We start from the raw sequence: 25,394 nt of genomic DNA, 5'->3' as shown, positions 1-25,394 counted from the left end.
CTGTTAGGTTGTTGTATCTCAACCCCCAGTACTTTTTTGGCTCCGTCCAGAAATACTCTTTTATCAATTCACCTGACAGCGATCCAGCAGGAAGGGTGTGTTGGAAGATGATGCTAATCCAGAGAGACCATTCTTCAGTTGGAGCATTCATGAAGTCTAATGAACTATTGGCAGAAAGGGACTTCTGTGGCGCAATTAAAACTCGCTTCTGCGAGACACAAAATATTGCAACTAAAAGTTAACGGTGCCAAGCAGGGGAGGTGGATTAGCTCAGGGAACATAAATTGGTGAGAAGAAGCCACTTCCTTCTCCCCCCGCCCCATCCCCAAGCCTTATGCATTAGGCAAAGCTGAAATAATGAATATGTATTGCAAGGTGTTTGCAACAAGCCTACTTATAAAGTGCACAGCCAGGAACTCCTGGAAGGGGGATTTATGGGAGCAGTCACACACAGCTGGCACACTCTGTTCTGCAGGCTTCAATTGGGATGAATGCCCCCCCTGTAAGCACTTAGCACCCACCACAATAAACTAAGGTGTATAAGCAGAGTCTAAAGTTTATTTTCAGGAGCATCCCTTGAGGGGGAATGCTAAATCAACCACCTCAGGTTTGGTAAATTCAACGAGAAGTCTGAGCTGGGAGAGGGGACATGGCTCATCTCTGAGATGGTATCTCTGAGTGTCCTCAGAATGCTCAAGGAAGAGGAGGTAAAGCATGGGAATAGGTTGCTGCTTGAGGACTGGACCAGTCATTAACACCAGATGACATCCCATTAATCAGAGGAAATGACACTAACAGGACCATTACAATGCTGTGATCCTTCACCAGCTTTGTTAACTGAGGGGGGAGAAAACCACAGCCCATCAGACACTAAGTTTTCATTTCAAAAAGAATTTCACCTTCAAATTGCTTTGTCTTTCTGCATTTGTTTGCAAGCACAGTAATTAAAATTCTAAATCAAAATACAATTACTCTTTTCCTTCACTCTCACTTGGCAGTGAGCACGCCCTCCCCAAAACCTGATACAAGGCCGGAGTATAATGAGAGCAAGTCAAGCAAAGCTTTGTACAAGGTGAAGGCAGCTCCTGGAGCTTTAGCATCAGCCAGGAGCTGTGGTGACACAGGCTCTGACTGCAAAGGCTGGCTTAAGGGCTGATGCTAAAGACCATGTCCACTGATAGGTGGGATATTAACGCCACTCCTTTCTTCAAACCCTCTAAGTCTGCACTGCTGCCTGGGAGAGGTTTGAAGACTAAAGATATATTTTTTGAATTATTAATCTCTTTGCAGAAGCTGTACACTTGGAGACAGCACAGAAAATAGGTTAAGGCTCACAATAAGCTGAATGAGTTAAATCAGAATCAGGCAAGTGTGCTGACAGCCAGCTCCTGTGACTCTTAAGCTTATGGGCCAAGGTATGAGTATGAAGGGAACAGGAGGATCAAGTCAGATAAAATGAACATGTTGGGTTTGGCTAGTCTGTAAGGAAGGGTCAGATAGTGGCTTGCTGGTGGGACCCATGGCCAACATGGAATGACTGACTGAAGCAAAGAAGGACTGACATTACTTCTCCAAATTATAAATTCTGCTTCCCAATCTATCTGAATGGATTAACCTCAAAACATGAGATCCGGAATTTAAAGATTCAGAATTCAGAAGCTATTATGAGTCAAGAGCAGGAATTAGCATTTGAGTTATAAATATGCTCTAACAAACTGACAGGAGTCGGCTTGCTGTTCCTTCCCTTTTTGAAGATGGTGGCATCATACTCGCAATATTTAGAGACATAAACCTAGAAGTGATTTTCACATCCCAGCTGGATGTTAACAACGTGGCTTGTTGGGAGAACACTGCTCCTCATCTAACCAGTGCTGCCATGCAGGAAGCTGTTACAACAAGGCAGAGGCTGGGTTTCCAGCACACGAGATGGGAGCTGTCCAAGGAAAAAGTGCTGTCCCAGGACACAAAGCTGTGCCATGGCACCCTGATCTTCCACAGATCCTCCCTTACCTAAAAAGCCGTCAGGAGAGAGGCAGACACCAGCACACTCTGAATAAACAGGAGCCACTAATATCAGAGAAAGTCTCCAGGCAGTAAGTAATGAAGGCACTAAATAACTGTACCCGCTATTCGGATTTTCTGCCAAACATTAGCCAATTTAAAAGGCAGCAAGAGGCCTTTTACACAGGGAGAATTTCTTTGAGCACCGACTTAAAAGCTGAAGTTTGGCAGGAAAGTGTCTGAGAAGGATGGGGGAGAGGTAAAAGCCAATTTCACCTGGTAATCTGCTACACTATTTGTGTCCTACCCAGACCACACTTCATGCATTAAGAACACACTGCAGCTCTCCCCCGCGCTGGGGGAGCGGGGAGCTAATGGTTTCTATTACAGGCGTGTGTGGAGGGTGGCTGTGGCATGCACATCTGTCTGCAAAATAGATGTTAGCTCTGGAAACTGCCTAAACACCTCCGTTCCCCAGCAAACGGGGCCGGCAGCAGAGTTTTTGGGCTCCCTCCTGGCGTGACAGGCGGGGGTGATTGACAGGGCTGGGAGCCGAAAAGCCCGCACGTGCTCTCACTGTAAATAGTAAAAGCTTAAAAAGCCTCAGCCCCTTAACTGACTATTTCACAGACTTCAACTCAGTTACTCTTAATGAGGATTTCCACGAGCACACACAGAGGAAATAAAAAAAAAAAAAAAAGGAAAAGAGTCTACACGTTCTCGGTGCAAGGGGGGGGGGGGACCAACCCGAAAAAATCAACAAGCAAACAGCAAAATAAACAGCTGGTGAAGTGAAATACGAGGTTAGAGCCCTCTCTGATTCAAGAGAAGATTATTAAAACAGCTATAAAGATGGTGTTGGCATCTCTTGAAATGAGTTTGTTACATTCAGAAGAGGCAGTTACACATGACAAACCATTTTCTGTTTAATTAGAGGGCTCTGTGTGGAACACTTCCAGGCGGAGGAGGGGAGCAGATTGCCACCCAGCATCTCAATTATGGGACAGAGCCTTAACAATTCGACATGCAAATGTTTTTGACTGACCGCAGAGGGAGAAAAAGAAATGAGGGGGGGAAAAAAAAAGTTAAAAAAAAAAATAATAAATGAGCTGCTCTGGAGGCTGGAGGTTAAAGAACAGGAGCTTTGTCCCAGCCTTCAGCAGTCTGGGCTTTCTTGCCACATGCATTAGTGCTAAAGGCTTCTTTCTGCCCAAAGAATGGCTTCTACTTGCTGGCTGGGGAAAAAAAAAAAAAAAATTCTATGGGGAAAACCACAGACATACCCTCTGTCCAACCCTGGTTAAAAGCTTTCTATTCTTCCAACCAGGTAAAATAATTCTTGGTTGAGGAATAGAGCAGGACCTTGGTATTCGCACCAAAGCTCTGAAAGTAAGCAAGCACAGAAAGGAAATTCTAGCTAATACAAGTTAAATATAGGTTATGTTAGCTGCATTTTACAAGCACTAAGAATGTTTTTGGAGAAAGCTGTCATTTTTAATGACAGCACAAGCTCCAATTACCACATAGCTGATACACTTGGGATTTGGAAGTTTTTTTTTAAATCACTTGAAATCTAAAAAAACCTTCATTATCAGCTTCTGAGTTGGATGTAAATAACTTCACCTGGTGCTAAGAAGTTTAACATTTCACAGGGGCACATGAACAACTTAAAGCCATTTATAAATGCAGCTTCAGCTTCCTGGCAATCTAAATGCAGTCTCTGGCAACTTGAGCAGCAGCAAAGAACACAAGGCTGGGCTGCAAGGGGAAGAGGAGCAAGGCTAAAGGAGATGTGTGAGCATCTCCAAACCCTGGAATCAGGCAAGAACACACCTCAGGCTGCAGATACCTGTCAGTTCAGGGGGAAGATTAATCTTCCTGCTAGGCTTAAGAAAGGCCACTTAAGCTGAGAGCAACACCATGTATCACCTTGAGCCTAAAGCAGAGCATCTGCCCCACAAGATGCTTCGAGAACAAAAATGCAGCTATGCTGAGGAAACCCTCTGTCCAACAGAACCCTACCAGCTCCACCAAGGTTCCCTTAGGCATTCACCACTCACCAAGGTTAACAAACCCAAAAGCAAGTCAAAAAAAAAGCCCCCAAACTCGCTTACAAAAACCAGAAAGCTCCTTGGGAAACCCTGCAAAAACCAGCACCGCTCACAGGGCGGCTCCAGCCCCAAAACTCAACGTGGGAGGCAGCGAAACTGAGGGCTCAAAATTCTCCTTCCCCACAGCTAATGTGAAAGCCTTACAGTCAGCAAGAAGAAGGGCAGCCTTCTAGCTTGTGGCAAGCACAAAGTGGGATTGAATCATTACTTGAAGAACGTGTTTCAGTGCCTATAAATAAAAACCTGCGAGGCTCCTTGCCAAAGAAGCCCAAGTCAATATCGCTTTTCTATATGCGCTGTCAAACTTTACTTTTAGACAGTATATTAATTACCCAGTCAATAATTGTGGGTTTCATTAGTGTATTAAATACCCCAATCAATAATATTTATCCTTTTCAGAGTCGGTCTTCACCAAAAACAAAGGCAGGAGTATTTTTTGATCCTGCAGTTCAAAAAGTCAGTGCAGCATAGCAGCAAGGCTTTAATGGAAAACATAAAACACTAGAAACAGACAAAAATCGGATTATTACTCTTATTTTTCAGCCTTTTGTACAATAAGCCATGAGGGAATTCCGAGAGCTAAACTGATGGCAAAAAAAATTAGATTTCTTCCTCTTAATTGCTCAGCGGTGATGTCAGAGTGGACATGACAAATGTTCACATCTTTCATTTCTCCATCAGAAAAACCAGCAACCAGCTCTGCTCTGCCAACTTTCCTGAGGATAAACTCTCAGAGCAAAGAGCCCATTTATTGTGTATCCTCTGCAGTGCAGCTTCCCAAGGGCCTTTATCCTAACCTGGGCTATCCCTGGGAATTACATCCCTATAAGAGGTAACATCCTCATGTGGGACCTTAAAGAAAATTTCATCAGGCAACAGAAAAGGAGCTCGGGAATGTGATATTTTTGTCGGTTTTGTTGATTTTTGTTTAAAATCTCCATTTAAAGGGCAAAATGTTAGGGACAAATTAAAAAAAAAAAAAAAAAAAAAAAAAAAAAAAAAGAAGCTTTGCAAGTGTCCAGTTTATTTTAAATAACTTACAAGGATGGGAAAAAAGAAAAGCACAACAAACAGCCGAGGAACACTCCCAAAGGCACGCTTTTGGCATGGCACAGAGGCTGAATTTAACAACAAATCAATGCAACATAAACAGGAAAAAAACTAAAAACAAACAACACCCTACCCCCCAAACACAGACACCTAAATATCCAAATAAAATACACAGAAAAATGCATAACAGGCCTCATGAAAAATCCATCTGGCGATCCAAACTACTTTTTTTTTTTTTTAAATATGCATATGATTGAAATGCAAAAATGTAAACATGAAAAACAGACTTTAAGAACTGCGAGAAGGTCTGTGGGCCTCTTGCATCCTCGCAGATAATATATTAAAGAGAATTTCCACTCCCTGTAATAAGATTACTGATATTTACTGCACTACTCCAGTATTTATAATGCCTAATATGCTGCAGACCACTCCTTTCCATGAACACAGGCTTTGGAAGTAGGCAGCCCACTCCATTTCACGTTTTTTCCTAAGCCTTTTATATCAAAGTGATGTGAAATTTCTTTTTCTTTCCCATCTGAGTCTCCCCAGCAGCCCTACAGTTGCCCGAGGGAGAAGCCCTATGGGGTGGCCACTATTCTCCAACGTGGCCACTTGTTCAAGGGCTGGAAAACAAGGAGGCCAAAGGAAAGATGACCAAAAAAAAAAAAAAAAAGGACCCAGAAGAGAAGTTAATATTCCCTCCTTGAGATGTGATGCTGCATCTTGGGCAGCGAACGTAAATATCACCAGGAATTAGGAATCAAAACACCAGACTCATCAGCTTCCACTCTCACACCCGTTGCACTAAAAGGACAATCCCGTCGTGCTGGAACACAGAGCCCACACACACACACTCATCCCAGCTGCCAGGCAGAGCACACACAGCACAAAAGCAACCAGTCACTCCTGAGCCATCTAAGACCACCATTTATTCCTTACAACGGCTCTGAGAATGGATTGCTCCTCAAAGCTTTATTCGGGGACCAAAAAAAAGACAACCACCAAACAAACAACAAACCACCTGATGCATCTTAAAAACTCGCCGTGCCTCTAACAGAATCTCCCCTCCAGGGACTCGTAAAGGGTCACTAACGACTCGTTTAAAATTCACACCCAGTGAGAACACAGTTCAATCCCACCAGAGGGAATTAAGACAAACGGCAAAACTACCTGAACATGGCCCGGCAGGGCACGCTCCAGATCTTCCCTCAGCCATGCAGAACTTGATGCTCTTGTGTAATTGCCTTGGCACCTGCCTGTTTCCAAACCAGCAGCCTCCCAATTTCATCTCTGCTGTGTACATTTAATTTAAAGCAAAACACGAGCAGCCACAGGAATCCTCACCTCACAGAGATTTAGTTACGAACAATTCCAGAATCCTTTCAATTGAGCAAATACATATTCAGCCCAGGTAATGGCTGAAGCCATCCAGAATAGCCTGGATGGTAGCAGGGGAGATTTATGATGAGGGGAAGGAAGGCACAGGCTAGTTTGCCAATAATCCAAATTAGCATTGTGAGTCCACTTAATTAGTGCAGTCAGAAGAGCCCAGAGCCTTTGTGAAGTTTTCCACGGCTCGTGCCAGTGGCTGCAGGGATCTACCAGGGTTTGGAGGGCTATGGTCAGCTGGCAGTGAGGTCAAAGGAGAATGGAGACACCTCCACACCTTCCTTGCCCTCACCCCTCAGCTGGATACCTCACTTTCCTGGGATTAACAAACAATTTATTAACCAGTTCCCTTCAGCAGCTCTAGCCTGTATCAGGGGAAAGAAGGCAAGATAGATAGAGGCATCTATCTTTTATATAAGTGGGAAATCATATGCCCCTCTCAGGATTCATTCTGCTATATTAGCTCTTCTAGGCCCCTCCTAAAAAAGATCCTCATTCTCCTACTCAGCAGTGTAGTCCTCCTCTGTACTCGCCCCAGCTGAGTTTCTTTTTTGCCTCTCCACATTGCAGGCCAGAGCTGTACATAGCATTCGAGATGAGATCTCACAGCAGAGGCTTATATAATGCTGTGGCACTTGTATAGCTACACTAGAAATACCTTGCCTCACATAGCTTGATGTTTTTATCATATACTAGCTGATTAAAGCATGATTAAAACCCTCCAACTCTTCAGTCACTAATGAGCATCCACTTTAGAGCAGAGGGTTGTTTTTTATTAGTCCTCAAATAAATGGCTTTTCACACAAACTGTTTTAAGTTGATTTGCTGTTCCAGTTCTCAAGGTCATTCAGCTGATCCTGTAAGATATCTTAATGCTCTCAAGTATTGATACCCTCCATCTCTAGTGCTCTGGCTGATGGCACAGTAAACCCTGCAATATGGATGTGCAGCAATTCCCTTTGGGAAAAGGAGCTGCCCCAGCAGAGGCAGGTGTGCAACACTCAGAGCAGCAAACACCTGCCAAAAACAACACCCATAAAAACTTCCTGGTGTATATGGATGGGCCCAGGAATTGGAAATGAGCCTCAAGGAACATTGTGCATTACCACTTGTTCCCAGTTTCCTAAAATTGGGTAGGAGGGATAGGAAGGGAGCAGTACTAAAAGACTGGTTAGCAGAGTGGAAAGATGGATTATCACCACTAACCTACCATTTGTCAATCCAGAACTGTGCTGAAGACCGTAATTTTCTAGTCAATGCTTTATAAGCAAGGTCAGAGGGAACAAATACTTCAATAAAAAAAATGCAAGACATCAGCAGAAGAACCCAGTCGTGATCCTCAGAATCCAAAAAAGAAGAGGTTGTGTTCGCAATTAATGGGCCCAGAATAATGTGCTTCATGTCCATCAATGGAAATGACATTTACAGCACTTAAACACCAAGACTTGAGATGACAAACAGGAAATCACAGGGAATAAAGGGCACCAACTGAATACATGAAGAAACTCTGCTCTACGGAGCAAAATAAATAAATAAGTGCTCACTTGTGCTACCAGAGCCCCATTGCAGCATTGCCTGGATGCTTGGAGCTGTGCAGCAAATGCCAAGCTGTGAGCTGCAGCCAGGGAACACATAATTAATGTGATTAGGAGCACACAGAGCTAGCATGCTCTGCTGACTGAAAAGCCCAGTAGCATAATTACTGTTTTCTGTACTAGCTCTATGTCTGAACAAATCTCAAAGCCTGGTTAGTTTTAGACTGCTGTGTAAACGTCAATAAAAATCCCAGAAGTGCCAGCTCATCAGCATTCTCAGGCACAGAAATGGTGAAAATACCACTGCATTTCCATGCTGTTAACATCAGGCAAGGAAGTCTCCATTCTTCAGTCTAACCTTAGAGTTTGTAATAAGGTAACATCTCCCCCAAGTGAATGCTTATTATGAAAGCTAATTAATTGCTTTCCAGTAATGAGAAGTCTTTGGTGTTCAAAGAAAGCAAAATTCACTATACAGGAATTAAACAGTGTTTATTGAAACAAAGCTCCCCCCATTTAAAGACCTATTTCAGATTAACATCATTACAAATAAAACCAAAGAAACTCAACATACAAACATACAAAACATGTATAGGCAGGAACTGTGAGCCCCAAAAAAATCAGTCAGAAATCCATAGTATTAATTGAAGAGAAAACTAAAGCAATGCTTTGTAGTTGCCTGGATTTCCCTGGGGGATGGAGAGTCAATGCTTATCTGCCTTCCTCAGAAGAGACAATTTTGATTAATATCAGACCCATCTGACTCAGTCTATTAAACCCTGAAGGAAGGATATTCTTCAGATATAAGAGATATGTCTTTGATTAATAATTCTACCATATTGCCATTCCAAGCATTAACAACCGCATGGCACCTGTGGAAAGTGAAAGCCTTTGAATTCTATGGAAGGGAACTAACTTGTACTAATAGACCTGTTCTCTTTTGTCCAGATCTGAAAGCTCTGTGACACTGTTCCTCCTACCCTCTGCTGAACAAGTCAAAGTGTCAAGGTTGTCACCACTTCCTTGCAAAGACGACAAAATGGTTATATAATTCAGCTTTACATATAGGAAGAGAGCAAAGTTACTTCAGACATTCTGAGTGGTTTGTCTTAAAGAGCCTGGCAAGCTGTCTAGAGATTCCTTTTCAGCACTGTCAGAGTTTAACAGACCACAACAGGCTACAGAGTCGTGGCCATCAGAGTGCACTCTTACCTCCCAGGGCACATCAAATCACTCAGCCCACTACGCTGGGCTGCCATGCTTGGTGTAACTAATGCTGAATTATCACACATGGGGTGGGGAAAAAGTCAGTGTAACGTTAGCTATCGAGTTTTTCCTGGAAATTCTAGGCTCAAGCAGCCAGCACTGGCCTCCTCACCCCAGCTGAGCATTTCTCCTGATGTTGGCAATCAACCTCTTGCTGTATTCTCTGTAGTTCACGGGTTTGACGTCCATTGCTGTGGCCTTAATACGAGACTCGTCCTGCAAAAGGGAAATTTTAGTATGTAAAAGAACATGAAGCACTCCAGGCATTTGGTTCCAACCTCCTTCTGCCCCATTAACTTACTGCTCATGGTATCTGGGTTAGCTGGGAGTGCCAACACAACTCCCAGAGCTGATATGTTGTTTTCACGTGAAACCAGCCACTCTTGAGCCTGAGAGGGAGCAGCAAGGATCCCCCCTTCAGTGCTCAAGATTGACAGGATTTGTGTGATCTTTGGAATCTTCTGTTCTCTGTGAGCAAGGGAAACTTCTCCCCACAAACATAAAAGGAGGAAGTCACCTCCTATGGAGACAAGTTGAACTACAAAAGCCACAAGTTACATTATTTGCCTTTTGGGCAACACTTACGTTGTAAGTTTCCAGTTTCACTCGAATCCTGAACTCGTAGGTGTTGAAGTTTGCGTTTTGGAACACTTCTTCAAAAGCCTGCTCGTTCTGAGGGAAGGACAAAGACAGGGATCAGCTGCAGACACTCCAGGCTTCCAGTAGTGCCATGAACTTTTGAGAACAGCTCAGCTTTTGGGGAGGTTGGCAAAACACTGGAAATACCTGGCCCACACAGGCAGAGACCAGCCTTCCATCATCACGTTTTAGATGCCAAACCCGTAACTCAAAAGTTTTTATTTTAAAAAGGTGAAAACTTCTTAACTATAAAGGAACATACAATTGTACTGAATCTGCAAACAGGTCTAAGGAACAAAAATCTTCAGGAGCTGCCAAACGGGCTAATTCTGATGTTGTACAGTGATCATAAACACTGACAGAGTTAACTATTTCCTTATTAATTGCTTTATTAGGCATTCTGGTTTTCTGCTTATCCATCAAAGCTGCATGTATCCTTCCCATCCTGACACAGGCCTATTTAAGAGAATGTTCTATAAAAAAAGCAGATCCATGTTTTGAACGTGCTTTAATAACCATGAGAAGACTGTGTCATATTTATAACATAAGCCGCTTCTAATTACCATATGAACACTAAACATCATCATCATCATTTATAACAGACAATTTGTCAAAACAGTAGAAAAGGAGCAGGCAAGTCGTGGAGACTGTGAAAAAAAAAAGTTTATTTTTGTAAAAATATGAGTCGTAAAAACCTTTGCTGACATTCAAAAAAAATCCTGCATCTCCCTGATGATACTGACAAGTAATTATTAATGCATTTATCTACCAGATGCACTTGACTTGATCAGTCACTCCAGCAGCAGACAGAGCATCTGATCTGGAATTGAATCCACCCCAGTTCCACTCACATTCCAAGTGTTACATCTGCTGTTTTTCACTGTGTGCAGCACTATTTTACACTACACAGTGATTCTCCTAGGGTTTAGAAAAGCACAACAAATGGAGGTGAACAGGAGCAGCTAGGTTCACAGATTACAGAATTTAGGCATATCCCTCCTGAATATTAAAACCCCTTCCTTTGGCCATTTTATGGATTAGAGGATAAGAAAACTCGCTTAATAAAGCATTTAGCTCCTCTCTGCAGCTCTGTCACAAACTGTGCTAACCATTAGTGAGTTGAAAATGCCCTCAGCATAGCAGTCACTGCTACCCCACATTACCTCCTTTGGTATCTAACAAGCACAGGCAAGAGGCAGATGAAAAACCTTGCACATGTATCTCTGCTTAGCGTGGTCACGGGCTGTACATGAACTCCATCCATACTGTGAGCAGTGAAAAGACTCCCACCAACTTCACAAGACACTGCATCAGCTCTATCAGAGAAAAACCACTAAGAAAAGCTTACTGCAAATGCATCGAGTACCATTTTTAAAGGCTCATAAAAGTGTCAAATCAAAACCAATTTCTCCTGGAACACAAAGCATTCCCGCTCAAGGGCTCACTCCATATTATGTTCCATTTTCTATCCTCAGCCATTTCCATTAGGCAGCTCTTCAAAAGGCATTACATGTTTGTACTGGTACATAGGATCTGCTGTCTCTCCTTCCCCACCCAGTTCTCTTCAACATTAAAAGCGACTAAGAAATTTTGTCTAAACTCTAGCAGAGATTAAGCAGGGCTGAAGTAAGAAAATATTGACAGGTTAAGAATGTCTGAAAATGGAAATACAAAAGTGCAAGCACATCTAATTAGAATCCCCTCAGCTGGACATCTTCCTACAGAACAGAGGCGTCCAGCCTTTGCAATACCACAAAAGCTCAGCAGCCCAGAACCACAACCTTTGTACCCTTCACCTCTGACAGCCAGAGTGCAGAAAATTTCCAAAAATCATTCCATATTACAGGAAAAATAGCCCTGCTTTGCAGAAACAGAGGTGTGCAACAGTGTCTCAAGACAACAGCCTCAACAATCCCTCCTGCTTCATTTCCCTCCTACAGCCAAGCAATGGGTTAACCAACAACTGGGCTATCTGTGAGTCCTGGAATCAAACAGCCTTAGCCTGGGAGCACAGCAAGGCTCATATGCAATTCAAGAACTTATCATGCATTCCACATCGTCATTTAAAAACAAAACAAAGCCACACAGTTTTTATACAGTACACAAGTTAAAAAAAAAAAAAAAAAAAAAAAAAAAAAAAAAAAAAAGGAAAAGATTATTTTGGTTGGAAGAAAGACAAATGCAGCAGAAAAGCACAGAGTGACAAAGGGAAGATAATACTGCCTGTTAGTGTCTAATGACTTACAACCTTAAAAACTGTTCTATCTGTCACAGGAAGATCACTTCAGCATCTCTGCCAATGACCCGTTTTACAAATTGTGGTTTTCATGAGACCCACAAAGTTCTGATGATATTTGGTGTGGGAAAAAAAAAGAGCCTTCAAAAGTAGGCTCACACACATCAGTTCAAAAAGCTTCCTGCCTACTTAACAAAGATACATACAAAGTGTTCTAGAACTTTTTGATTTTGTAAACAAATTTTTGGAACACATTAGGGATAATGTTGTCAGCATTCATTGCTAAAATAGGGGTGTTTTTTTTTTTTTTTTTTTTCCAGATTCTTCCAATCTAGGTACAGTGATAAAACAGGCTGTCTTTTCTACTGGAGCCAACATGTGATAAAGCTGTCAGTCCCCCAAAGGCTGTGGCACAACCCTGGAGTGATCAGCTGCCTCTCCAGGTTCAGGTGAGGAGGACAGCTGATCTCCAGCTTTCAGCAGCCAAAAGAGCTCAGGGGTAGACAGACTGACTGTGGGAGCAAACTATGGGGGAAAGCAGGCAAATCTCTGTTCTTCAGGCAGATGGCCTGTGGAAAATAATCCCAAGGAGAGTAAACAAGTCCCTGCCAAGAACTTCAGCCTAGAGAGAAGCAATGATTTGTGAACTTGTAAAAGATACAAAAGGCCAACATCTGGAAGACAACCTTGGGCTGAGCTGAGCTGGCCTATCACCCAGAGAAAGGGTCAAATCTAATCCTTGACAAATGAAACAGAACATCCCTTTCTTTCATGTGGCATAATTTTATGTATTTTAAATGCTGTTAATTCCCACAGCAAGTACGTGAACATGCCCCAGTGCCTTTGCCACTTTTGCTGTACATTCACACACAAATGTCAGACCATGCTCTCTGGTGGATCAGCACTGGTGTTCTACATAAACCTTACATCTTTGCCAGACCTGCCTTCAAAACATTACAAAAATACTTCCTTACCAAAAGGATAAAAAAAACCAAAACCAAAACAAACCCTGAGAAATCTGAGGGCAGCCCAATACAAGTTGAGTGAAACATAGTTCAACTTCAAGGCAAACAGTAAAAATACAATTAGCTAATTGACTGACCTTTTCCTTCAGTTCTCCCAGGAAAGCTGCATTTTGCCCAAGAATGAACTCTGCTGTGTCTTGGAAACAAGTCACCCACTGATATTCCAGACAGTCTGCAATGGTAATCTAGAATACAACATCAAAACCCAAAAGGTTATTTTTCCCCCAGTTGCCCTTTCCTCCAGAAAAACAGAAGACAACACAAAAGAAAAAAATATCTCTGAGCTATAGAGTGTTTTAAATCTCCAGTAACCCTCAGAGCCTGACCTGTATGTCCTTTCAATCACTGAGGATGGAAAGCAGTGACTTCCTATCTTTTTTAAGCTCCACAGAATGTCCATAACTTAACAAAGGTTAACATTGGCAGTAGATTGAACCACAGGGAGAGGCCAACAAGATCATAGCAGGACAACCCTGATGAATGCTCAGCTGTGTCCTGCTGCCAGTGATGAGCTGTGAGCAGGAACAGGTATCCCACAGCAACCACCACCAAGGGGGACAGCAGAAACTCTGCAAACTGAATTTACTTTGCACATACCTGAGTGCTTGAGCATAAGTTCATGTAACACTATGTTATGTTATGAGGAAACTATCAAAACATTGAAGGATTGGACAGTCAAAAGATCAATTTCCAGCCTCACATGCACTTCCTGGCTGCTTTGACAATTAAGAATGAGGAAATGGGAGACACTGCTCAGAGGGCCTTGAGTGTAGCCTCAGCATCCCCTTTATATTCTACAAGAGTGACTCTGCTATGCAAATCAGTTCATGTGTTCCTAGAAGTTAGCTGATAAAAATTATTCAGAGGCAGTTTCTGTTTTAGGGAGGCTGCAGGGATAGTTCCCTTCTCTCTGCATGCCCACCTGGCAGAGCATTTCTAAGAGGCAGATACAACCCTAATTTATAATGTAAAGCAGAAGAGGGTTCAATGCCTATGGTGTAAGTGAGCATCACAATAATAATCCCCAGACAACTTTCTGAAGCAGGCTCCATTAAAGCACGAGGCAGAACAATACCTACCAAAAAAACTGTACTAAATATAGGTAGCAGCTGTAAAAGTGCAATTACTGCTCTCCAGAAATGCCATTTTACTTCAGTTTATCTTCACTACTGAAGAGGCGGGGGCCATCTGTATTCTGCACTGCATAGTACACTTGGAAACCAGAATCCACCGAGCTAGCAGCAACTTTTTGGCAAAGAGAAAAGCTTTTAATTGGAGCACTAGGAAAACAAACTGCTAACCACCTCAATGAAACATCCCTCACTCAGGTAGAGCACACAAACCACCTAAACACCCTCTAATTCACGGGCAGCACAGACAGACCAACAGCACCGGCTCACCCAGTTCCTTCAAAAACTCCTCTTTGGATTGTGCTGGGAGCATGGCTGGGAACGCCCTGAAATCTGATCCGGGAACTCACCAGGAGCATCAGGCGGTACTTGAAGTTGGGGAATTCGCGGTCACACTTCTCGCAGCGGTAAAGTCCATTCTGCTGGTCTATCACTTTCTTGTTGCAATCCTGAGAGGGACATGCCTGGTACATGCTGTTCTCTTTGCGCAGATGTACAATTGTGCCCACACAGCTAAAATAATCTGCCTGGGAGAGTGAGTGTGCAACATTAGCCTCAAAATACTCAATGTTTTCCCCATTCTGAATTAACTACAAAAGCAAGGCACCCATACTTGGATATTTAGGATTAGAAAGCTTAACAGCTATGGATTACTGGGAAACTGTAAATCAACCCCTCTGTTGCAATAATTTTTAGGCTTCCATTATGTTAATAAAGCCCCTACAGCAAGATTATTTTGTGTTTCCATTGCAGGAAACTCCAATTGCTAGGTCTTCTTTAGATAAAGCATATTTGATTCTCCATTGTGTCTGTGCAAATCTGCACTTTTTCACAGGATTAAGATTCTGCACTTTCCTACGCTTCTTTCGGGAACCAATACAGAAAAACAGAAAGCCTATTGTGTAGTGTTACAGATAAGCATTTGATTAAACTATAGCCTACAGAACAAAATACCCACTCACCACACTAAAATAATCATCATAATGGTTTAAGACCACGGTCAAGTCTTTCAGCAGAAAAATAGAGGTTGCTTAAGAAGCATGGGCAAAAATTGTCAGAGAAAATAGCTGAATTACAGGTAAAGTGAAAGTATTCAGGGCCAGATGGATGGGACCCTGAGCCACCTCATCTAAGGGGTGGCATCCCTGCCCATGATTAGGGGTTTGGAACGAGGTGATCTTTAAGGTCCTTTCCAACCCAAACCATTCTACGATTTGAAAGATTTTTTTCCATGGATAGAAGCTCTTGGATATCCCAAACAGCTTAGCACTTAAGTCTGAGATGAAAAAAGGAAAAATAAAAAGCAGTATAAATTTAAAAAAATTAAAAATAAAAAAGCCTAGAGAGGTTTCTGGAATAAAAAGCCAAAGACTTGGGGTTTATTACCAGCCTTCCTATTGACCAAGTGCACACCCTTCAAAACCACTTCCTCCTAATGCACCTGTTTCTCCTGGAACACTCTGTGCTGCTTATTTGAAAATCTTTGGGGTAAAAAGGTTCCCCCTTCATGTAAACGTGGCTTAGAATTCTCTTGCAAACAAAGTGTCACACTGCAACACCAGCAGCAAGCTTGGATTTATTTGAAGAACAATAATATTAATTAATAGCATAAACTCTAAGACAGTAAACACATACTGCCCAACACTTGGGCTACTTCAATAAGAAGAATACCTGCACAAAGCCTTGCTTTTATTTTCTCCCCAATACACAAAGCCTATACTGAGTGGCCATGCCTTACCTTATCTCCTTGTCCCAAGTTCTCAGATTTGGCTTCAAACAAAGTTTTCCAATTGGTATTTGCTCCAGCTGCTGGCCCACCCCTCACATCAGAGATGGAGGCACATTCCAGAAGCTGCCCCTCAGAGTCAAACCTGCAACCACAGAGATGCACTTCTATTTTTGGAGAGCAGACCACACAGACTTATCAAAAAGCTTATGTTTATTTTCATGTGCTCGATACATGAGGGATTTTTTATCAATGATTGCAAAGGAAACAATTACAGTAATATGTGTATATAGCAAACAAAAATAGCATTTCAGAATAAGTTAATAGTCTGACTTAATTAGCACAGTATTTTACAAACCCACAAAAGGAGGACAGCTTTGTTCTATATAACTGCAATTTGTTTGCCAGCTAGTGGTCAAACCATGCACTGCACACTTCTCAGAGGCTGGCAGATAACAAGATTTAAGGGCATCAAGATATTTCCATAATTAAAATTAAATTACATGGTACCATTATCTTCGCAGCAGCTTCGAAAGAAAAAGCAAATAGCATTGAAAAGATTATGCTTCCTCTGTTAAAATAAGAAAGCACAGCTCTTCAGCAAAAGGTTGCACTGCATTCCCGTTGTGATGGGCTTTGTGATTTCACAAACACACCAACGAGGCTCAAAGATTGAGCTTAATTAAAGCGTGACAGTAATAGCTCAGACCCACAATCAATTTTATCTCCAACAAGCCTCTGAAGTATGGGAGAGCCACAGCTCAATGACAAATGGAGGATGCCATTTATTTCCTCCACATTTGGGTGATGTAACTGGAATCTGAAGACTCAGGATTCACAAGTCTGATGCTGTTGGCACTTAACCCTCTTCACACATACACACACCACATCTCACCACATTCATACTCACAGCAGACAATTTAACAACTACTTACAGGAGAGGCAACAATGAAATCGCTTTGTTTTCCTGACAATAAAAGAGTTATTTTGCTATCTGAAAAATATCTGGCAAGAACGAGACACTGAGAGATGTCAAACAGTCCCTCCACACTAACTGAGTGCGTATCAGATCCCACACAATGGAAAAAGCCTGTGGAAAAAAATACTGTTCTCTCAGATCAAGCCTCAGAAAGTAGAGCTGGTCAAGCCTGATTTCATGCTGCCTTCCAAGGCTTTGGGTCAGCATGAACTACCCCGATTCCAATTTTTCAAGGTCTGTCATGGAATTAAAAGTTTTTTGAATTGAACAACGTAAGAAGGACAGCCTTCCAGGCTCTAGGGCTTGCAAGCCAGAGAACTTTCTACAGCCCTGGAAGCCATACCCTCTGCCACTTTCTCTCAGTGCTACACACACTGCTCAAGTACAGAGAAACAAAATAAAACACATACTCTGCAGGAGGTTGAAATGAAACAACAAACACACTCCTACCATCCTCGAAGCTTGAAAGCCTCTGGGCTATCAGGGTTGATGACAACTGTGCTGGAGGACAGGACAGACAAGCTTCTGCCACCAAAGTCAGAGACACGGGCTCCTTTGATGGCAATCACAGGTTGTCTGGAACCATCAAACTGTTCAGCCTGCATGTGTGAAAAACCAGAGAGCAGCAGCAGCAGCACGTTACAGGAAAGGCACTGAACTTGCGGTCATAATTCACAGGTCGTGACAAGAGACCAAACCTGAATCAAACTACCCCACTGTATCTAAAAGGTAAGGTTTTGAATGCTGTCATTAGGAGTTTAAGCAAAGGTAGGTGACAGTTTTCTGTGCAATCCCAACACCCTGTTTCCTGGGGAACCAGAGAATCCTTAAGTCACACCACAGGTTTATTAGAAAAGACTGGTCCCCTCTGTCAGCAGCTTTACACCAGGATTTTAGGAAAGGAGATGTGTTATGGGAATGGAAACAAAATTAATTGTTCATATCAGATTCCTCAGGAGACAGAACAACTCACTCAGCTTCACTGAGCCAATCATGTCCATCTTACTACCACTTACACAGAAGTGCAGCTATGCTGACCAAACATTTTTACTCAACTTTCCATCTTCTGTTTTTTATCTCATAAAGCTGCTCTAATGCTGTTCAACTGCTGCTCTACCTCAGTAGTCTGACACTAACAAAGAACCTCATGGCATGAGAGGGTTTGAAAAGTATAGATTTTATGGACCCCACACCACTCAGCAAGCAAGGGGGGGGATCATGTGCTTAAAGATAACAAATGAGCTGGAGTTGCAGTAGTAGTAAGTACTCACTGTACCCATGAGATGCAAAAAGAACAAAAAACACATCCCAGCAGTTATAGCAGTGACTGTTGTAACTGACATACAAATTCTAACCCTAACTGTGCCAGCTGCAAGCCATACATCACTCCCCTTCAATGCTTATTGATGTTTCTATTCTACAAGCAAGCAAACAGATTTAACTTTGCAGAATGCAGACCCTGATCTCTGTTGGAAGAGTTATGCCTGGAATTCTATACCAGTAGTCTCTCCTATTATAACCTAGTTCAATCTTAAGGCTTTGTGATACTGAACTTTAGTTTACTTCATTTGTATCAGCAGATGGTTAATGGTGTTTAGGTACCTACAGTATCAGTGCACTTGATCATTTAGCCATAAAGCATCACTGTCAAGCTGGCAGGATCACTCCCATTTTATAGACTGGCACATAAATCCCTAAGTATCTATAACAACAGTGGAAAACAAAGTAGCCTGTTAAAAAGATAAGGAAGCCCTTTACTGCAACTGTTCAAACTTTCACTTCCGAGGCTCTGATGCTTTAAACTCCCAGTCTGAGACAGAGCCTCTCAACCTGCTCATTAGGGGTAACACGTATCCCACCCTAAAAATAAAATTCATCTCATTTGAGACAGCCATAGCCAGCAGGCTTTTCCATAATCAAACTGCAGCTCATACCCTTTCCTAAACCAGGAGCCCATTCCCTTCAGTGTTTTGGCTTGAGACATAATGTCTGCAGTTGTTCAGAACACATTAGTCAGATCATGTCAGCAGTTTGTCAGGGAAAGGTTAAGAACATCACACCTGAATGCAACCAGACAGTCTTTCACCTTCTCTTGGCCCCTGATCTTTGAACACCCAGGACTGTGTCAGTGCTGTGCCCATCTCAGGTGACAACTCTCCCTACACCAAGGAAGCTTTGTTAAGAACAGGTAAGAGAGCACATACCTCATTTCCCCACAGCGTAGCTGTCACCAGTTTCCCTGATGTATCCATCAGATGCACGTTCCTCTTTGAAACCTCCCTATTGTTAGCTTTCACTGTAATTTTAGTGACATCTTCGTAGCTCTTGCAAATTCCAATTACATCTGAGAAACAGTTACAATTTAGAGTTACTCAAGGGTCACAATTGGAGAATACAAGATCACAAGAGAAGAATTCAAACCTACTGTCAGATTTTTACCTTCTATCCCAGCTCCCTATTGAAATGCAATCTGATATGGAAATTAAGTGTATTATGGTAGGAATGTTCCACTACAGAACTCTTCAGTGCTTTAATTTTGTTGACGCAGTCATTAAGATATTCATGAATGCAAGCCTCACCACATTAGAGAGATCAAGGCATTGTACTATCTTTCCCCATCACATTCTGTCAAAGGACTTCAGTCCTGATCATGTAACACTTGCTGTTAAAGCACAAGCAAGAGCCTTCAAAGTGACTGAAAGACAATGGAACTGCTGGCTCGTGCCTCTACAAAACTCTGAAAGCATAATCTGCAACTTTAACAAGTCTGCATGTTCAGGTGGTAAGACCTAAAGCAAGCCCCTGTGCAGTCCCTAAAAATACACCACATTTAATATTACCCATCTACCTTTAAAATTCCCAGCTGAATGTCTCTGAATCACAAGCATCTTGTGCCTCTGAAACCTGAGAACCCTCGCCCCCACCCAAGCCTCTGATTTTTCCGGAGTACTCTGCCCAACGAATTACAGAAAAACAAACCTCCAATACTTCACAAAGCAAGCCAAAACAGTCATGCAACTTGGACTTGGATGCAATGAATTATGCCAAAATCACTACAGAGATAATTAGATAGTGAAAGAAAGCAAGACCACAGAAGGTATGAAATGCACACGCGCTGAGCAAGGGCATTTTTTCTTTCAGCCTTTTTCTGTGGAAAACAGTGATCACAGTACAATAAACAACTATCACCTACTGTCTTTAGTTTGAAGCACAAGTCTGAAGAATAATTATTATATATTGTTAGAAACCAGGGCAAAATCATCTTAACAGGAAAACTGCCTGTGGTGTTTTTTAATGGCAGCCACCACTGGATGACTTCAATTAAGAGATCACAACACTCGAAGCATCCTATGCTCACTACCTGCCCAGAATTGAGGACACAAAAATCAAACTTCAAAGCTTTAGAATTTGCCATTTTTCTACTTTGACTGACCAACAATCGAGTCTTTGGGCGTGTTCTCCAAGTCAGAGATGGATACAAAATCAAACTGAACAGATGGAAGATGCTGGGCATCATCACAGGGCACAACTGAAGTCTCATTAGTGAATGTAATCTCATAGTCATTCTTAACAGCTGTATATTGCTTGTTAGCAGTCTTCAAATTGCCTTTGGTAAAATAATATACCTACAGGAGAAAGCAATGAAACAGGGGATATTATCAGTAGTCAGGGAAAATAGATTGTGTTCACCTTTAAAAATCCTTGCTAGGCTCAAGTTCCTCTTTTTCCAGCTCCTGTCAGTCTAAGAAAGCACAAAACTACCATACCTTGTTCAATTCAAGGAGTGGAAAGAACTTGTCTGCTTGATCGTTGAATGCAGTAGCTCTAATCTCACCCTGCAGGAAAATAGGGGAGCTGGTCAGAAGTGAAATTTGGCATGGAAAAAGATTAAAAAAAAAAAAAAATCTTTGCAATGTTAAGTGGCAGCAGTACTGCAGAGACAGTGGGGTCTGCCAGGGTAGCTCCAGGCGTGTGAGAAACAAACAACCTTCTCTTCACATCTGTAGTTAGAGCTAAAATGACATATTCTACACCTGACAATCAAACCTCATATTCAAGTCTCATTAGTACATCTACAGCTTCAGAATAAAAGGCGTAAGAACTACATCCATCATAGAGACACCTCTGAAAATGCCAGTGAAACTGGCAGTGATGAAATAAAATTCAAACAGACCCCGCAGCTCCACAAGTTAGCACACAGTATATTGTGATGGCTCCCACTCAGATATGTCTATAAGTAAGAATTAATAACAATTATACCCTCACTAGATATAAACACCGTTGTTTTTTTTTTTTTTTTTTAATTAATACAGACACTATGCAGAGAAAACAAATGCCTGGTGACAACATGTTATATTATTAACCTCACATTTTACACTCAATATAATCTAGCAGAATCTTGTTTGTTTTCACGACAGAAGGCTGTAATTTGATAAGAGGTTTGACAAACTGCAAGTTTAGTTCGATTAACCAGATACCATTCCCCAAACAAACCACAGAGGAAATTTCTCAGTGTTACAATAATTTGTACTCCAATTTCCTCATGAAAATTGAAAGCTTGTAACTTGGAGGTAATGCTCCTCTCACTCCCTGTTTTGTAAGGTGTAGCTCAGCCAGGAGGAGATGTCACTCTCAATCTACAGGAAACCACCACAACCCTCAGTATTAGGTTGTCAGTTTGCATAAACAACTCTATTTTGAAGCTGCAAAAATCCAGTCACACACTATAGACTTTGATGAAAAATAATCAGCAATGCTGCACATTTAAGACTTCATTCTGGATAAAAACTGGCACGTTGATGTGCAAGTTAATGAATGCAGGGCTACAAGTTTCAGTTGTAATAAAAAAAATCATTTCCGAAAAATGCACTTTATTTCCTCTATTCTGTCTTTATGAAGGGTTCATCAGCATCTGGCATACATTATCATTGTCTCAACATATGACACTTACACTTTCATCAACCAGCTCTATGGAAAAGAGCTTCCCTTCACCACGGGAGTTGCTCCACGTGCGGATCTGACCTTTTTGGGTCACCCGAGCACAAATGGTCCACCTGAAATCATGCAAGAAATCACTCTTCTGCATCTTTTTAAAGAAGAGATTGACTTGACAAACCTTTGGAACTGTAATGTGACTATTTAAAAGCCAGAATCTTCCCACTGCACCTCGGCAACTCTTTGCACTGCTTTCTGTTTTAATGGCCTAGACCATTAAAGACAGAAAGTTGTAGAGAAGGCAACAAAGCAGCCATAAAGCATCCAGTATGATAATAATAGTGAACAATCCTTCTGCACAGAAGCAGGCCTCAAATCTTTTACTCTTCCAGGGTACATTTCTCACACAGCAGTTTGCCTGCTCTGAAAAGCCACGCCAGAACTCAAGAGCTCAATTATAGGATTCGCATTTAACTTGGGTAATCAAATCAGTTTGCATAACTTAAAAATGTCATTCACTAAATAATTACATCCTCATGCTTTTCAACAGCTCAGTAGCCGAAGTGAATAGCTTACTGAGCTGTTTTGTCATTAAGTTACCAAAAAGAGGGCTGCTTTAGGAAGAAAAAAAAAAATCAGACAAGTCAATCGATTTTCAACTAAAATATTAAAAACCTATCAAGCTCAGCAGGGCAGCTGCACCAAGACAATGGCAAGGCAAATCTCAGATTGTTAAGAGTGTTGATGCAATTTAAAAAGATAAAAGAAAAAAAAAGAAACAAAGAAAGAAAAGAACACCATTCCCCATAGGAAAAAAAAAAGGCAGAAAACAAAACCCCAAAACAACAATAGAACATCCCCAAAAACCAAAAACAAAGCCCATCAGTGTTTCTATGGGAAGTTTTTTGCTTGTTTCTCTGCGGGGTTTTGTGGTCGTTGTTGGGTTGGTTTGTTTGAACTTAACCAATAAAGTCCAAAGAATTCAATGAATTATTTGACAGAGACTCACACACAGAAAAGCAAAACAAAGCCATTGTTCCTTCATGCCTGTGACATGAACAAGGCCTGGAAAACCACAAGAACTCACTTGGACTGGTATGGATTCAGGCTGGCAATTGGCACCACTTTGGCCTGAGACCCCCCAGGTGTCTTCAGGGCACTGGGAGCACTTGCTTTTCCAAACTGGTTGGAGGGAGCGTGGTACTTGGGAGCAGCAGGACCTTCCAAAAACCACAACAGAGCAGAGAGGATTTCAGCTTTGCACACAAAAATCAGATTAAAACCAACTCAGGGTGCAGAACTTTGCCCACCATGCCACGGGGAGCCACACAGGCAAAGCTCCAAAGAACAGTGGAGCTCCCTGTGCCATGTGGGCACCACAGGGGAGCTTGAAGTTTGTTGCATCATTTCTACTCTGGGTCACAAGTGTGTTCTAGGCTGAAAAATGCTGCAGAAGAGACACTCTCAGACCTTTTAGAGTGCTTGCACTTAAGTGGAGATGTGTCCACAAGAGTCAACCACTTGAACGCAGGTTAAGTGGCACACAACTGTTTAGCAGTAAATTCTCTAAAATAACAGAATCACAGGGTGGTTTGGGTTGGAAGGGACTCATTCCAACCCCCTGCCAAGGACAGGGACACTTTCCACAAACAACCTTACCCAGAACCCCACCCAACCCAGCCTTGAACATTTCCAGGGATGGGAAGTGTTGGATCAAGACAACACTTGGGGGAACAACGAAGCAAAAATACCCCACAAATAGTTTTTTGACATAAAGCGATGCTGCTAATTCTAAACTCAGTCTTGTCAATGTATATGCAAAAAACTCTTGTGATCAGCTTTAAGCAAAGAAGGAGGAGCTTGTTTTCTGCTGCAAGTTTCTAAGCAAATGTCAAAATTTTACTATTTAAAAATCCTTCCCAAACACAGGGGTAAAGAATACAGACAAGTTAAAGCAGCACCAAGAACTAGGATTGACAACTTTTTAGCTTAAAAAAAAAAAGTCTACAGGCTGACATTTAAATTGACTGCATCTTTCTCTCACTGAAATCTTGATCAAAAAGACACGTTTCTAGATGTACTATCAAATAATTTCAGTGTATTGCCTAAAATGTTTGGCCTCTATCTCAGCGTTGGTAACACACACAGTTGGTGGCCAGCTCCAAACTGCAGCCTCGTTTGGGTGTCCACACTGAAAACTGAATCAAGTTGGGGGGTTTTGGGTTGGTGTTTTTTGATTTGGGGAAGAAAAAGGACAACTTTTCCCCCTTTCATAACCAAGCATAGTGCTCTCTTGAGAGAATTCACCTTATCAAGCTATAGGTTACTCCTCAATGGAAAAGTTTCTTGTGCAACACCATTAGAGAAAGGATTTTATTTAAACTGAAGCTGTTGTTTCTCACTGATCACACATCAGAATTCATGCCCAGGATGACTCTTACCTGCTCCAGACAAATTGCCATTCTGTTGCTGGGGTTTGCTGGCTGCTGAGTTTCCTGCTGGAGCTGCAGAACGTTGCCCTTGTCCTGGTAATTAAAATGGAAAGAGACCATAGAGTAGGGAGCACAGTAATTAAGTAGCCGCCTTTTAGGAAATAAGACTTGCATTAAAAAAAAAAAAATTAAAACCACAGAGAACATGCTAAAATTCAGGTATTTAAGACACAGGAGCAGCAAGCTATCTGTTGAACATTACCATGAAGGAATTCCAGTCAGATCTCTTTCCTCAAGCAACTGCTTTCTACTTGGAAAGAACTCAGGGCTGATGGTGATTTAAAAGGACAGCCCTGAAGTAATCTTGACAACTTTTCAGTGTTTATCAGCTGCTATTGCTCTGACAGGTAGTTTCTGCTCCTACCTAACAGCTAAGATAAAAAAAACTGTAGAGAATTCTGCCTCATCACTCAGAAAGGGCCAAAAATCCACTGGGTAAAGTCAAATCTGAAGTTAACCCAAGACAAAGAAAACACCTGCTGCATTTTATTTCCGAAATATGAAGATGTTTAATATGGGGGTGATGGAGTCATCACTTCAGAATTCACCAGGGCCCCTCTTGGCACACAGCAGTAAATTGCTTAGGGAGCAAAGTGATGCTATAGCAAGAACACAGCGTCCATTTTTTTTCAGATTTCAGGACTTGCTTTAAATTAATGACAAATTACAAGGGAAAGAGCAGACAAGCATATCTAAAGTAAAAGTCCATTAAAACACTAATTTACCATTCAAAAATTCGAAACTCTTTAAAATACAATTTGCCTCTAGATGAGAAAATATCCAACATTTTTGTCTTTTTGGACACAACTGACCCTTAAGGTCTTGCTTTGCAAGGGACATCTAGGCCTGAGCAAGCAAAACCCCCATGATTTGGGATGTG

General features: G+C 41.9%; 1 protein-coding gene across 1 annotated transcript in view; it reads right to left on the bottom strand.

The window, feature by feature from the left end:
* Positions 1-8,559: 8,559 nt before the first annotated feature.
* The window catches only part of RPA1 (replication protein A1), a 22,856-nt gene continuing 6,021 nt past the window's right edge, over positions 8,560-25,394 (bottom strand). Inside the window, exons 6-17 of the mRNA XM_066333321.1 lie at positions 24,464-24,547; positions 23,110-23,242; positions 22,039-22,141; positions 20,855-20,923; positions 20,521-20,713; positions 19,292-19,431; positions 17,538-17,686; positions 16,121-16,253; positions 14,733-14,909; positions 13,330-13,437; positions 9,938-10,024; positions 8,560-9,568 (exon numbers count right to left, since the gene is read on the bottom strand). Of these exons, the coding sequence (XP_066189418.1) occupies positions 9,461-9,568; positions 9,938-10,024; positions 13,330-13,437; positions 14,733-14,909; positions 16,121-16,253; positions 17,538-17,686; positions 19,292-19,431; positions 20,521-20,713; positions 20,855-20,923; positions 22,039-22,141; positions 23,110-23,242; positions 24,464-24,547 (1,484 nt within the window). The 3' untranslated portion in view covers positions 8,560-9,460. The remainder of the gene's footprint in view (positions 9,569-9,937; positions 10,025-13,329; positions 13,438-14,732; positions 14,910-16,120; positions 16,254-17,537; positions 17,687-19,291; positions 19,432-20,520; positions 20,714-20,854; positions 20,924-22,038; positions 22,142-23,109; positions 23,243-24,463; positions 24,548-25,394) is intronic.

Source organism: Sylvia atricapilla, chromosome 20, assembly GCF_009819655.1.
Source record: "Sylvia atricapilla isolate bSylAtr1 chromosome 20, bSylAtr1.pri, whole genome shotgun sequence".
NCBI lineage: Eukaryota > Metazoa > Chordata > Aves > Passeriformes > Sylviidae > Sylvia > Sylvia atricapilla.
Note: the sequence above shows the minus strand (reverse complement) of the source record. Positions and strands in the feature narration are given on the sequence as shown.